Genomic DNA, 16,763 nt, shown 5'->3' on the forward strand with positions numbered 1-16,763 from the left:
TGCCCACCTCATTTAGGCAACAGAAACCAGCATTAGGCACACATACATGCATTACCATTTATATCCACACATTCTGCTAAAAAAAAAAATCAAGTATATTCTAATCACATGCAAGGACAATATGAAAAGGGAATTAAAGCAAATCTTATTGCTTCTGCTTATTAAACTTCAGTGGAATTTTAATGTGAAATATGCCTATCATATTGAGATATTGCCTGTGTGATGTTTTCATAGAACAGCAATACTGCATTTCCTGGATCAGAATTCTGTCTCTCCTTGTGGCACTGTAGGGTGCACACTGAGATCCCATGGCTGCTCCCAAACATCTACATGCACCAACAAATCCTTCTAAATGCTTGAATTCTTTTCTGTCCATGAAGATTTAAATTATTTACAACTCCCAAACACGCACACACATGAGGACTCGTCCTATTGGCGCAGATAGGTAGATCATCAGTAAGTGGTGACAAGTCATGTGAAAGCTTAATATTTTAGTCATAAATGTTGGTACCAAGGGGAAGAGTTATAAAGAGGAGCAAGTTCTTAATTTTAAGTTTAATAATGCAAATCTGGAAAATGCTGAAAGAGATTATAAAGATTACAGAATAAATTATTCAGGTAAAACAAATTATTCAGGTGAATTATTCAGGTAAAACAAAAGCTGAATCTGAACACAGCTTAATAAATCAAATTATAGCAAAATAATGCAAAATGAACAATGGTAGAAACATATGCAATGAGTATAAATGGCTAAATTTCACATAGCACTGTTTAAAAAAATTGCATCACTCCTGTGATAAAGAATAATGCTTCAGAGCAGGCATTATGTTTTGATAAAATGCTGTAGAGCTGCATGTTCCCAAAATTATAAAAATGCATTCTAAAAAAAAAAATTCCCTTATAATTTTTTTTGGTTTCCTAGGCACTGTGGACTGATGTTCATTTAGCTTTTGCAAATGGAAAACCTAAATGTTAAGGACAGCATGGAGACCCTCTGTCTTGACTGAGGAGTATAATCTATGCTGTAGGAGTACGTTATCACCACAGGGGATGTCTTTAGCCTGACTGCACAGTTTAAAATCAAAATGAGGCTAAAAAAAGCCTGCCAGAAAGTAAACTAGGACATTAATAACAAGAATTGACACTTGATTAATTAACTGATTTCAACTTTTAAGAGTGGGAAAGCTGAGAATGAATGCTAGGGAACAGCTTGTTGTCATTGTGGCAAACGCTGCACAGTAAAAGATTAGAGGAAGAGACAGAGAAGGAAGAACCTATATTAAATCTCAGCTCTGTGAAGGCTATGTTTATCTCTTTGAAGAGCCTAAATTTAGACTGCAGTAAGCATGCCCCATAGTATTAAATTTTGTGGAAAGATGAATAAATATTGAAACCCAAAGTAAATAATTCTCTCAATTTTCTCTTGCTCCTTTCTCTCTCCAGTTTAATAAAGCCAAAGCAAAAATTTACATATGACCCATGACACCAGTGCTCAGCAGGAGTCAAATGAAGATGTTATTGCATTTGTCTACGTATAAATGAGAGACTGATGACTCTACCGTGGTTTTGAAAAGCATAGAAGAAATATTGTAAAGCAGAAATGTAACAGATTAAAACAAAGAGCAGGCATCTTTCATGACAAGAAGCATAGAAGAAATATAGAGATCACCAAATCATAGAATATCTTGAGTTGGCAAGGACCCAGTCAGGATCACTGAGTCCAATTCCTAGCCCTGCACAAAACATTCCAAGAGTCACACCATATGCCTAAGAGCACTGTCCAAACACTTCTTGAACTCTGTCAGGCTGGTGCTGTGACCATTGCTCAGGGAAACCTTTCCAGTGCTCAACTACCCTGGGGGTAAAAAAACTTTTCCTGATGTCCTCCTCTGACTCAGAAAGCCATGAAACCTGGGAATCTGTATTTTTTATAAGCTTCCTGCATTTTTATTTTGCAGGAACCATCACACTGTGCATTCTTGAGTAACATTGCACACTGCAGCTTTGTATCATATCTCTGTAAATGTGTGACAGCACAAAACTTCCGAATCCTCACTGTACAACCATTAGTAGTTACATTTAAATTACGTTTCTTGCCTTAATGATGAGAACATCACTTAAGGCAGGGTCAGATGTTTTACTGGAGAAACACAATGGGTATTGTTTGTCTTCCATCTCCTCTCAAAGGAGATATTATATTGGGTGGACTTGATTATTCTTTTACAAATCTACATGTCCTCTGCTCTCACTTCAAATTGCTCTTATTTCCCCACAAGAAATGGAACATACAAACAGAGCTGCTAAATGGCCTATAATTTCTCAATTCCCCCATATTATTCTCTTTATAATACATACATGCCTGCTTGTTTTCTGCTCCCATATGCTTCTGGGTGAGCTCATGATTGAACCACAGCTGATCTCTTATTATCTTCCATAGAAAAAAATGAGAACACAATTCCTCTAAGAAAATATAAATTTTCTTAAATACTTTTCCCTCTAAAGGAATTTTTAATATCTACATTTTTTTACTCTGCATACGGAAACAGGTCCTGTATCAGCTCATGTTTAGAAACTTGGATAAAACAAGGAAGCTTTTGCGAGCATTGTCAAGATACTTTTCATCTTTTTAAATAATGTGGCTTGAGGACATTGATTTTCCTCTGTTGTCAGCAATCATTTCCATTTTGAGTAGGATGTTGGACCAGACAACCTCCTGAAGTTTCTCTTACAGCTTAAATTATCTTATGATATCATGAACTAGGAGTCTATTCCATCAAAGTCAAGAATGTCAATGGAGAGTAATTTGTTTAATTAGAAATTTTTCACTTTCGTTTTAGCATCTTTTACTTCTCCACCTAAGCTTCTGTGCAACATAAACCAGAAACATGCTAAAAAATAGGTGGTTTTTTATAAGATGCCTGAGTTAAAATTAAAACACAAACATTATCTCAATACAAATGTGGAACAAGGAAAAAATAATGTCTTAATCCTCCAAAAGTGTTGCCCAAATCACAGTTCCACACTTGTCACTGTGAAGAAAATTTGCCTTTCTCCAGTCAAAACCAGCACACACAGTTATGTGGGCTTTTTAAAATGAAGAATAGTATTTGCCTGTAGAAATAAAAAAGCACACCAAGGGCTTAAAGAAAGTACCAAATAATGTAGTGGGTAGTAATGAAATAATATGTGAAGAATTCTGCTGCACAACACTTTTGAGCAATCTGACTCATTTAGAATTAATTGGGAGGACATTTTTATAAACAAAAATCTGTTAAATTGCATCAGTTAGGAACTTGAGTTTGACCACTCACAGATTCCTACCTTTTTTGACACAACTTGGTATGAAGCTTTGGAAACACTATACGCTAAATTATTAAGATTTTCTGAAAAATAAAGTAAAAATTACGTCAATAAGGGCTCTAAGAGTGGAATAAATATGCTTCTTCAAAAACAAAACCAAAGCAAATCAAACCACCAGTCCTCCTATAAAACTTAAAAGCAGACTTAAATATAAAATAAAATATGCACTTACAGTGTTGGCAAGTTCTAAGTAGCTTCCTCCAACAGAGTTGCTAAAATTTGAGGCCTGAGCTAGAAGTCTTTGCAGAGCAGCCTGTTGAGTCACATTGCTTCTACCATACTCCAACACCTTTTGTAGCATAAAATGACTGTGGAGGTCTGGACTCTGAAGGTCTCTTGCTCCTGAATCATACTCCCAGCTTTCTCTGGCTCCTGATACAGCACCTAAAATGCAGAAAAGGAAAAACATTCTAGTATGGAATGTCTAGTTCTGTGTATAAAGAAAATACAGAATCTCTCAAGTTGGAAGGCACCCATGAGGATTGCTGAGTTCAACTCTCTGGTTGAACTCAGGTTCAACTTAAACCTAAACCTAAACCACATGACTAAGAGCATCATCCAGGTGGTTCTTGAATTCTTCCAGGCTTAGTGCTGTGACCAGCTCCCTGGGGAGTCTGTTCCAGTGACCAGCCATCATTCCAGAATGAATGGCTTTCAATCATTCCTCTCCCTAACATCCAGTCTGAACTTTCCCTGATGCAGCTTCATTCCCTTTCCTCATGTCCTGTCACTGCTCACCAGAGAGCGGAAATCAGCATCTCTGGGGTCACCCCTCAGCATTCTCTTCTCCAAGTTGAGCAAACCCAGTGACCTCAGCTGCTCCTTGAGACCTTTCACAATCTTGATCTCCCTCCTGTGTACACACTCCCATGGTTTGATGCCTTTCACGTACTGACAAAATACCAAAATGCACACAGTAGTCAAGGTGGGGCAGCAACAACACAGTGCAGACTGTCTAATGATGCTGATACACCCCAGGACACAGCCCTTCTGGCTGCCAGGGCACTCTGCTAACAAAGAAATAACCCTGACCATTCATTCCAGAACGAAAAAGAAACAAAACCTCTACTGCCATTACTGCCCATCTTCTGTGTGCTGATAATATCAGGGAAAAAAACCAGTAAAATTTCCAGTGCATAGGTGAATTACTAAAATACAAGATTCAGAAGGAAAACTAAAAGCATTTGCATATGTTATTTAGTACACTGCAAAACCAGTGTTGTTTAGAACAGCTAAGGACTGAGAAATGAGTACCTGACATCAGATTGAAAACCAGCAGAGATCAAAGAGCAAAAGAGGAAAAACATTACCTTTTTGTTCACTGAATGCCAACAAATAAGGTATCTTTTAGCTGTACAGTTATAGTTTTTTATGTTACCACTACCTTTTTTATTATCTCATGATTACTTGTTTCAACTCAAGTGCTGGACATATCAATCACAAGATGTTTCATTACAAATCAATGCAAGGATATGATCTGGTGGCAAGTGACAAACAATGAATGCTTTGAGAAAGCTTCTGTATCATGAAGTTGTAGGGTTCCTGTTTCTCCATGAACAATCCTTCCAATTCCCTATTCACAGAGCTGGGGTTAAACCATAAAACAAGTAGAAGAAAAATTTCTAGTTTTGTCAGTAACTATTTCACCCCTGGCTGCTTCTGATTCCCTTACAAATGTCCCACTCCTATTAAAATTTTGTTAAGTTTTAGATTCAACCATTTCCTATGGCAAAACAATCCAGAGTAGGCACTAGATTATTTAATAACCCTGGGCAGTACTGTAAAATTTCATCTATAGTATAATGAAGATAAAAAAAAAAAAGTGACTGTCGAAGCATACACTCTGGTTAATAGAAAAGTCAGAATAGAATCCAGAGCTACAGACTAGATCAAAACTCTAAATCAAACATGCAATCATCAAACCATAAGTAGTTACGTGTGAGGCCATCCTATTATTTTAAAAGCTTTTCTTTTTTTGAGCTAGTTTTCTCTCTTAAGTATTAATCAGCATTCTAAGGAAGTGTTTACTAATCAGTGGTTATTACTTACTCAGTACTTTACCAGGCAGAATCAATAAACTACACAATGGACTTTTAGGAGAATGTCTCCCCCTCGCCAAGAAAAGTTTGAGATGCAAAAGTACAAGTGGAAAGCCAGCCAGAAGGGCTGCAAGGCAGCAACTCATCTGTTGCTTCAGGTCAATACTCTAAGATCCTGTAAAGCTGTTACGGATGAAAAGCAGACTTAGGAAACCTGGAGTTGGTTTCCCTGTCTTTGTGCAATGCAAATATTCTAGTCTTGAAACATCAAAGTAGAAAATAAGGCATAATAATTACATTTTATACCAATATAATTACCATGATTCCTTACCATTGGTAGAAGATTAAAGATTAATTCAGTGATTTTCACACCAAGAGCATGCACCACTGTACTTCATCTAGCTACATGCTGCAGGCTTTCCAACAGACTTTTGCACTGAGATACCAGTACCAGCAGTAATTTATACAGCAGGCAGGGCACTGTGGCTGTGCACAACATTGTGTGTCTCTGCCCTCGTGTGGCTGCAGAACACCAAAGAGCAAAAAAAATCAGCAGCTCACAGACCTGGAGCCACTGAAATGTCTCAGGCATCCAAGGGCAGCAGAGGATCAGTTCTGCCACTTCCCAGGCCTGCCAAAAGCAGGTGGAACAACTCTCTCTGGGCAAGCAGAGACACAGAATTAAGAGAGCTGGCTGTATCACATGGATACACCTTTTTCCACAGAGCTAAATATGGCACATGTTTCTACAGAGAATATGTACTACCTTTCTATTACTCAAAAACCATTGCTCTGCAAAACAGCTTCTACATTCATGCAATTAAGAACAGCAGTTCTGCTGAAGGACCCAAGTGGCTTTCATAGATTGCACCATCTGCTATCAGACTGAATATTCAGCTGGGACAGAAGTCACCTGTCAGTTATAGATGGATCAGGAAACACTGGGGTTTTATTACTACATTATGACTGTATCTTTAACCCAAGTTTTCTTAAAAGTTCATGTCAATATTCCTAATTTAAAATATACATACTAAAAATGGAAGGGGAGATGACTGGAAGGCATTTTCAGTATTTTATTTTGGGCTTAACCCTAGTCCCTAGATTTGCCCACTGTTTTCCCAACAGATTCCAGAACTCCGGCTGTCAAAATGCTGTCCTGGATCATGCACCTCTCAAATCTCAGCTTTGCAGGGAAACTCTGGAGTCAAAACTGAGATTTCACTTGTAACTAAAAATTTAACCAGGAATTAACAGACAACTCTTGTATCTTGCTGTAATTAACATACAATTTCTCCTCTTACAATACTAATAAAAAATAAGGAAACCTTAGGTATGATGGCTGATAGCTGACCTATAGGTAGTAAATCTGTGTTCAAGATTGGTCTTTGCAGAACAACATAGATCCCACCATAACTTTTCCCTGTTCAGCTACACTTAGAATAACAATAAGCATGAAAGTCCTGTATGAAGCGAAACAAAATTATCATGAAAATTCCCAGGTAATAAGCATGCTGGGAAGTTGATGTTACTACAAAGATTAGACAGAAAGAAAGCATAAATAAATAAATAAATTCATTGCACAATATTTGTATTAGACAAGTAATATAAGAGCACATAATTGTTTTCAAATTACATAACTAACACTTTAATTCCAGAGTAAGGAAGTTAAAGCAACACTGTCTGGAGTGAATGACTACACAGAGTATTAAAGAATAACAAAGGACAGTTTAGTTTGATGGCACATGAAAGATTCCATAATTACATAAAATTACATAAAATTTCAGTTTGTGAATTGTACCAAAGCTGTTTAAAACAGTCAAGTTGGCTCACAAACACCACTCTGAATAGTGTACCCTGCCCACTTGCACTGAGAATTCCTGCTATCTAAATCTTCCTTTATGACCTGCAAAACTCTCTGGTCTCTGTTCTGGTACCACCTTGCCACTCTGATCTAAAAGAAAATGGCATTTCATCCTATGTTCCAGTAGTTAACCTTCTGCCCAGGTGGCTTGTATTCTGCAGCAAAGAAACACATGCCTGCCAAAAATACAAGCCAGGATTTTTGGTTTGGTAAAGGCTAATTTTACCAGGCTATGCTGGTGAACCAAGCATTATGTGATTTCTTCATTGCTCACAGGCTAAAAAAGATAAACCATCAGGATGGCAGGACACCGAAGATGTATTTGTTTCTGAGAGGACCTGGGGTATCAGGAAAAGCGAGGCACTGTAAAATTAGCTCTGCATCAAGTTCTGAAATGAGTCTGACTTGTGAATGGAGAACATGAAGACAGCTAACAACCTAAGTTGGCAACCAGCTCCTTGGTCATGCAGATTCACCTCACACAGTGAGGAGTCGGATCACTGTTTTCCATGAGGTAGCCATGACATTTAGCTAATTAAACTTCTATGCATTATATTACCAAAACAATGGCTATTTTTCGGTGGTGGTTTTTTTTTTGTTGTTGTTGTTTTTGTTGGTGGTTTTTTTCCTCATCTTTCATTCAACAGCTAAATTGTGATAACCTATCACAAAGAGTAGAAATATTGAATTATTATTATTCAGTGAAGGCAACAGGGAGATTAGTGAAAAGCACCAGCCATTTCAGAGCTCCCTGCCAACTTCAGTAATAATGGTTCTGGAGGTAAGTGCACTGAATGAAGGGGGAAATATACAAAATTAACAAAGAACTGTCATTTTGCACTTGCTAGTCAAGTCAGAGCCTCGAGGAGTAGGTCTAGCTATAAAAAATGCAGGCTGTTCAGGAAGCCGAGAAGAATGATAGTAAATCTTTGGACATTCAAGAAGAATAAGAGTAAATCTTTGAACATTCAAGTCTCCCAAGCTGATGGAAACATAACAAAACCCAAATTAACTTTAAAGAAAATTTAGGAGCTGCATAAGCTCCAATTGCTCAAGCAACATACCAAGTACAGTAAATCAAAATGACTGAAAAGAAGCTGTTCTCATAGAGGGATCAATTTTATACTAATCCAACCTGATTAGGAAAGTGAAAATAATAGTAATATTTGGAGTTTATCACAATTATTTCCACTGTTTTCTACAAAACACTTCCATACAGGGATCAAAGGCCAAAGGTTCTGGCTTCAGCTGGTAGCCTGACAACTCATGCAACTGTTTCCTATTTAACGGGAATCACTCTTTAAAACTTATTTATTATTTTGCATCAGATGATAAAACAATATGAATGACACCTATGAATGTAACAGCAGCAGAGTGATGATGATAGTAACTGGTCCTCACATGCACAGCTGGGTGAGAGTGTTTATTAAATACAGAAAGGTATTTGTACATCCATTACAAGTCCTAGGAGAATTCAGGGGGGGAAGGAATGTATTCCCAACTCAGCATTCAGTCCTAGAGACACTTCACATTAGAATTTTTTGCAACACTTGTCCAGTGACCAAGAAGGAAATAATTGATGTGGGCAAAGCAGTTATGGGAAATGGAAAATCTCAAGGCAAAGGTCTGTAGGATCACTGTCTAAATTTTTTTCCTCCTACCATGCTTTTTTTCTGGTTTGATGAACACTGCACACAACATACAATGTTAGGCTGTGTTATTTCAGTCCTTTTCTCATTAGTCTTGGGAGTGAGGATAACAAGCTCCAAGGGAAGGAAACCACAGCTACACCCTACACTGACTATAACTAACACAACTTACTCATGGGAGAAATCTCTTTTATGAAATTAGGTCTAAGAGGAAAATTGAACCACACTGATAATTTCTGCTCTGAAAGACTGCTGTCAGCTCACACGTCATCATCCTTTTGTTCCTGAACTACAAGTTCACACATTTGCACTTTCTACTGGTATATTTTGCAAAGTCATCACAAAACCTCCACTATATTTCAGGTTCAGTGAAGAACCCCCAACACTGGTACATTCAAAATTCGGGAATTCTCCAATTTTGTGCTGCCCACCCGACAGGGTATCATTATAGCATAAATTTCAGAAAAACTTAAATGCACATTAAAAAAATTGGAACAGTCTGCAACATAACCAGCACTCTTACTTACCAAGTAATACTATCTCTTTTTTTTAGGCTTTTGGATTTTAATTTTTTACATTCCATTACATATTTTTCTAAGCAGATTTCTATCACTTACAAAAAACTATGTCAAATCTTAAGAAAAATAAATCAAATAGCTATATGAAAATTAGGATAGATAAGTGAATAAGCTTGCCAAAAGCAAAACCATAAAGTAGGCAAGGTAATTCATAAAGCCTTGAGAAAGCAAAACACAGAGACATATCTAGTTAAAGACGAAGTTTCTCTCATTATAATTTCCCAGTCACTCAACACAGCTTTTGGATGAAGAAGCTGGGTTTGTTAAATCAGTAGTCCAAACCATATATATTAACAAATGTGTGTGGAATTTCCATCAATTTGCCTTCTTCAAATTTATTTCAGTTACTGGAGAAATGCATCTATGTAAAGTATCATGATTTTAGTACTTTCCAGCAGGCTGGCATTGGTCATATAGGAAACAGTTACATAGAAAACAAAATAAAAGTACACTATCCATAACACCTTCATATACTTGTCCTTGACTCAGAGATTATTCAAGACTATCCTTGAGACCAGATAACCATTTGCTCTATTCAGACATAAGAAACAGTGGATGGGGATGACTGCTCAACAAGGAGGTGACTTCTAGAAACCAAGGTCTTCTAGTACCCAGTATTGTTTAAGCACCTTAACTAAATTTTGCCGGAACTCTGCTGGCTAACAACTGCATTGTATTCAGGAACTCAATCTAGAATTTAATTTGAATTTTCTATTAAGGCAGAAAACAATCTTTTTTTCCCCTGAAAATTAATGATCTCTAGTAAAGAGGGAAGTATATAGTATATAGGAAAAAGAGTACATAAAACATGAAGTCATACAGAAGATAGAGGAAGTTGAACCTACCTTTCAGGTACAGTATTTGTACCATATGCACTGTACTTCTAAAACAAGTTGTCTTTCCTTACCTGGAAATTTATAGGTGATAAACCAGCTTCCTCCCTGAATACCTTCCACTGAAGACAACCTCACTTTAGATCTGACTTGAATACACATGTATCCAAGCAAACAAACCCAGAGTTTGTTGCCTGTCAGTTTCATTTTGTTCCTTTTTCATGAACCTTAGTATGTCAGAGCCACATTAAAAGCAGGCAGGTGAAGATCACATCACAGAAGTCAGGAGAGTTAAAGCAGAAATGCGCTGAGAAGCAGCCCTTGATTTACAAAAGCTGAAGTGCAGGATGTGTGACAGTACCCATCTTGTGCCAAATGACGAATGCCTTCTATGAAAACCCCAGCAGCCTTTCAGTTTCTCAAGCTGATCACAGTTTGCATGGAAAGCATAAACTGGGACAAAACTGAGGAAGTGATGTTGTAATCCAGTTCCAAACCATATGGGAAACACAAACCACAGCTCCATGTGTTACCACTGAAGCTGACCAGAAGCACAGACAGCAGTGCCCTGAAACAAGCCTGACCTGTGGTGCTTTGCAGAGCTAGTCGAGGCCAGCCCTTCTATCAACTCTGGTTAACAGCAGCTCTCAGGAACAGCAGCTTTCTATTTCCCCAATTCTACCTACTCAGCTGCCTGTCCTTCCACTTTCCTCTAAAAATGTTAAGGTGTTTGGTAATTTCAAGGGCATTTGGTGTCAAATACACTGAATTCCTGTAACTTTTATGGAAGGCACAGAGGTGACTGACTCTTGTTAGTGCTTCTACTGAGGAAGGTAACACAGCACAATGCAATGCTCAACCTTGACTAGATACACTGGGGGGAGGTGGGGCAGGGGGGAGAGAGGAAAAACCCCTGCAAGGAAGGAAGGAAGAGGAAGGAAGGAAGAGGAAGGAAGGAAGGAAGGAAGGAAGGAAGGAAGGAAGGAAGGAAGGAAGGAAGGAAGGAAGGAAGGAAGGAAGGAAGGAAGGAAGGAAGGAAGGAAGGAAGGAAGGAAGGAAGGAAGGAAGGAAGGAAGGAAGGAAGGAAGGAAGGAAGGAAGGAAGGAAGGAAGGAAGGAAGGAAGGAAGGAAGGAAGGAAGGAAGGAAGGAAGGAAGGAAGGAAGGAAGGAAGGAAGGAAGGAAGGAAGGAAGGAAGGAAGGAAGGAAGGAAGGAAGGAAACTTCAGGAAAGCAAGAGTTTGTTCCTCATACAATGGAAGGGCAAGATGTTATATTCCAGGTGGCAGGCCATGGTGAACACTAAAGACTTGCACATGTTCAGACGCTCAGTCCTGCAAGACAGGGGTAGAGGGAGTGAAGCCATGTGTGTGTGAGCTAGTGCAACTATCTCTAATTCTAAATCCCTGAGCTGAAATTTAATATGCAAGCATTGTTACATGATCACTCAGACTCTACAATCTTCTAAGGGACTGTGCTAAGGGACAGAATTATCATTTAACAATAAAGTCTGGTCTAATACAGATTAGCTGTTCTTACATTTTACAAATATTCAAACCAGAAGAAAGATTCAACCAAGTTTGGTATTGTATCAGACACCAGGGATCCCTGCAGGGATCACTTCTATCCTGTATAGATTCGCTGGTGTTTAATGCATACTATGTATTATGATTTTAGTAAGATTCATCAGCTGTCAGTTATAAACCTCCAGAAATTCAGGTTCATTTGTAAGGATGCTCATGGAACTTAAATTCTCTGTTTATTAAAGAAAAGAAAAGTTACCTATACTCTGCTGCTTTGCACAAAGACAGTGGTATCAAAAGATTATTTAAACGTAATAAACTAAACTGCTTACAGTTAACAGGAGTTTATATACATTTAAATTTGGCAGAAACTCAAAGCTTTTCTAGTTAAACATATCTAAGGGTGAAACTTTGCTCATAAATTTCAAGAAAATCTGCAACATGCCTTTGCGTCCATATGAGCTCTGTAGTTTTTAATTAAATACAGCATAAATAAATGTAATCAGTACATCAGTTTCTCAAGAGCAATTTATTTGCAGTAAGATCAAACATGGAATTAATGTAAAACAAAAATAATGATTTTTCAGTCCCACTGGTCTGCCTCTCCTATTTACCCATAAGCTTAATTTAAGGTTGAATTCCTACCATTCCTTTGATTATTTCTCATGCTTGATCCACTATGCAAATAAATTATCATAGCAAGTTTTCAGGGGACTTATTTTCAGTAAAGAAAGGGGAATTGGCTATGAATTAATTACTAAGTACTAACCTACAGCCAAAAATTGGTAAAGGACTCTTGTATTCGTGACTGTTTATCTAGAATATGAAATCAGATCAATAAATACATGCAGTTACAGGAAACCAAGAATTTACTAATAAATAGTGCCATTTCTTGTTCATCTGCCATGTCAATTGGTGCTAGAAATAGGCAATTTTTTATCAAGAGGAAAAAATGGCAATTTGCTCCTTGCAAAGAGCTAGACAGATCTATACAATGCATAATACAGATAATTCTAATGCTAGCTTTTATAAAAGACATACAAAGCTATACAACATTGAAAAGGCTAACAGAAGCCACAACTGTTCAGGCAACTCCCTGCTTTAAATATTAGAGATGTAGTTCTGCTGCGTTGAAGTTTTCATGTGCCAAGCAATCCACCTCCACCACTCACTACATTATTCAGACAGATTTACTGTACCCATCATAGCCCTCACTCTCCACAGCTGGACAGATCAATCCACAGATTTGATCAGTAATTGACATTCTTCCTGCATTTCCTACTGAAACGATATACTAAAGAGTCAGGTCACATTTGGTGACTGCAAGACTCCAGCAACACTTTCAAAAGTTATTTTATTAATTTCTTAAAATTGTATCTTAAAATTCAAGAATGTCAACAGAGTTTACATTCCATTTCACCTATTGGAAAATAACTGGTTATTACTTGCAAATTATTGTTAAAGCCCCTGCTGACATTAATAGTGTAGGATAAGAATGACAACACATTATAACAACTTTGAATTACTGATTAATAAATATCAAAAAGCCTAATTCTAGTCACTTAGAAAACTTCCTTTCTTGTGCACTTGAATAAAATATCAAACATTTAAATCTATACACTCATTTGCTCTTTAGGATGGTAGATATGGATGCAGGCTTGGCTTATTGAGGACATACATGAGTGAGTATTAATAAATCTGAGTCCTGTACCTTGATTAAAAGAGTCAACCAATTTCCTTACTCCTGCATCCCACCTGGAAACACAGGCGTAAACATTTGTTGGGCAAAGTTGGACCAAATTATTTGAAAAATCTTATCAATGATAAAACAGATGAGACGAAGTTCAATAGCAGATTAGATGCAATTACTTGCAACTTTTTTTCCAAGCTATTATCATCATAATGAAAGCAAAACTTATAGGCAGCAAAGGTTTTGTTTCTTTTTTTAGGAATTTGGAACAGCTCCAAGAAAAGGCAGCACAAAATGCTGCCTGACTGGTAATCTCTGCACAATTACACGCAAACTTGCAGTGTAAAAACATTCATGTCAGAGGCTGGATTCCTTTGTTTCAGATCACCAGGACACCTGCTACTCAATAACTGTCAAAAGAGTTTTGAAATGCTATCATTTATGTGCCCCCCCCCCATTTATGTGCTGATATCATTTAAATATCAGCAACTCATACCCTATGTGGAAATTAGTCTTGAAAAAAAGGCCTGTAAACTATCTTTGAAAATAAAGTTTAATTAAAAGTGTATTGACCAGAAAAAAAATGGTAACACAAAACAAAACACAAAAAAGAACATCCACCAAGCTCATGTTTGAATATGTACATATCTCTTGTCTCAAGCAATGCTTAGAAAGCAACAGCAAAGACTCAATAATAACATAATCAATTCTTGGATCACTATTGAGCATATAAATGAGCCCTCAAAGACATGAAAGGCACAGAAACATGAGGAAGGCACAGAAAGGCACAGGTCATAATTCAAGCTTGATTGCAAGTGTAATTCCTCAGCTGCCATTATGTTCATACCACAGGCTGGGTTTATATCATAGAAATGTATTGTAGTGCTGTTTCCTTGACTCTTTGAAAAGAAAGCTATGTAGAACTTTTTGAACAGTGCTGCCACAGTGATTTTCGTTTACAACCAAATAAAAAAGAGTTGCATCCTAAATGCTCATCTTTACTATTTCCTCCCATCCTTTTTTTCGGGGGGGAGCATCCCTGTATATTTTCTAAGATTCTTGCAAGAGTCAAGGTAGGACAAGGACAAATCCCATAATTCCCCATAGCTCTAGAAGTACTGTGCAGTAAGATAGTCACACTTGATTAGCAGAGCAAAACAAATCAAGGCAGGAAATTCAAACATCTTCTGATCTTAACTTTTGGGGAAAAAAGAAGAAAGGAAAAATAGGTTAACTCACCAGCTTCAAAAATGAATTAAATTATTCTCGTAAAACTAACAGCAACTGAGGAATAGGGGGAAAAAAAGTAGTTGGGATTGAATTCTATACACTAATAAATTTGGAAGTTCATCTATGAATACCTTTTGGCAGCAATGAGTAAGATTCTTTGTGGGATAAATTTTGAGACTATTATGTTGGCCTTTCTCTTATCAAGTTTAGGAGATGTCTGTCACCTCTGATTACTACAAATCATAATTACTTGGCTGGTTTGTCTAAGAAAGAAGATTTTAAACCCCAGAAATCTGGTCAGCATACAGGGAAGCTTTGTATAGCCATCTGAGGGCAGAACAGCAACTCTGTTTTGCAGAAAAATACAAGTGTGTCAGCACTAAAAAAGCAGGCAACAGAAGATAATTGCATGAGCAAAGGGAATACACAATATCCTTAAAGAAAAAAATGGCACAAACTTGGTTTTAAAATACTGTCTGACAGCGCCAGAAAGAGATTCACAGGCTGGAAATCAATTGAGCACAAGCCTTACAAAAATTTCACTAAAGAAAGTGATGGGAGAAATGAGCATAGTAACAACAGAGTTTTGCAATTCAAGAATATATATGAAAAAAACATAAACAGAAAAAACACTATCAACGAACTACCTCTATAACAAAATATTACTATGAAGCTATAAAATATGAGATGGCAGATAAACAGAGCTATGAAACAACTCTTTGCTGTGCTGAGAAGCCAAAATGAAAAGCCAAGGAGCATGTGACAATAGGATAAGGGAATAGTACAGTCTATCTAAAAAGCAAAAAGATAAGGAGTTCACCAAGGATACAAAGTAAACAAGGAAAATTTGAATTTCTGAGATGACTAGCCAAAAACACGTGCAAAGTGACCATAAGACAGAACATGCTAATCCCATACCTTCAAAGCTAATAAATAAGTAAATTAATAGATCAAACCACCAAAATCAACACATGCCCAGTTTTACTTTCTATGAAGCTGACTACTGACAAGATAAAGACAGGTGTGACTGATCAGTAAACCCCTACTATGGGAGCAGGATAAGAGATGGGCCAGGGTGATGTGCCCATGAAGCTCAGGGAAGGATATGGGCTGGGACTGATCACAGCTGTTGCAAAAAAGCTGGCTTGATCTCAACACCAAAATGACCTTAGGGTGAGTTTTGCTTTAGATAAACCATAAACAGCTGAGAGAATCAATCGGTGCTGTATTTCTCCCTGCGTTCAGTAAGAGTGTGAATGTCTTCCTGAGTTAGCCAAGCCAGTGCGGAGTACTTGTATACAAAGCTTAGCCTCACTGGTATTATGATTGACCTGTGCCCTGCAATTGCTCTCCTCTGTTATGGGTGACTTGTGTCTGTATTGTTTTCAGTATGCTTTGCATCCACGCTGCTAAAACAGAAATCCCATGTACCATCAACTACCTTCAAATAAATAAATAAATCTGACGTTAAACATTATACCGGGCAACAAGTCAATAACATGACCTTGACATAACCCTGACATAACATGAGAAGCTGGAATAGCACAACTCTCCAGATGTATGAAGCACATCCGACAATAAAAAATATTGTCAAATTAATTTAAAACACTTCAAAGAAAAACTGTTGGGAAGACTAATGGAAGATTTCCAGTTTAAAAAGTGTTTTAAAACATATAGGCTCATATAGCCCAAAGAAAAGGCTGAAGAGACATAGCTCCAACTAAACACCATCAGAGGTTGATGCTGTTTTTGTGAAGAATGGACACAGGTCAGTTCCACGGCCACCAGCCAACAGTCACTTATAGCCAGCATGCACCTGCTGTAAGGAACTGGGGAATGGACAGCATCCTCAGCTTTTTCCACAAAACACCACACTTTGACATCTTTGACCCCAGAATGTGTGTCCTTTAGTCTCTTCCATTTTTTACAGGGTGAAAGGAAGCATTCTGCAGGTGTTAACATTTGTGACCTAATGCTGACTGGTCATAGTGCTATCAAGGACT

At 37.6% G+C, this 16,763-nt stretch overlaps 1 protein-coding gene across 1 annotated transcript in view; it reads right to left on the bottom strand.

Annotated features, from left to right (window-relative positions):
* The window catches only part of MCC (MCC regulator of WNT signaling pathway), a 184,166-nt gene that overhangs the window by 151,291 nt on the left and 16,112 nt on the right, over positions 1–16,763 (bottom strand). Inside the window, exon 3 of the mRNA XM_071456495.1 lies at positions 3,533–3,744. Within this exon, the coding sequence (XP_071312596.1) occupies positions 3,533–3,744 (212 nt within the window). The remainder of the gene's footprint in view (positions 1–3,532; positions 3,745–16,763) is intronic.

The sequence above is a fragment of the Agelaius tricolor genome, unplaced genomic scaffold (assembly GCF_023055355.1).
Source record: "Agelaius tricolor isolate 1412-34295 unplaced genomic scaffold, bAgeTri1.0.p SCAF_59, whole genome shotgun sequence".
Lineage (NCBI taxonomy): Eukaryota > Metazoa > Chordata > Aves > Passeriformes > Icteridae > Agelaius > Agelaius tricolor.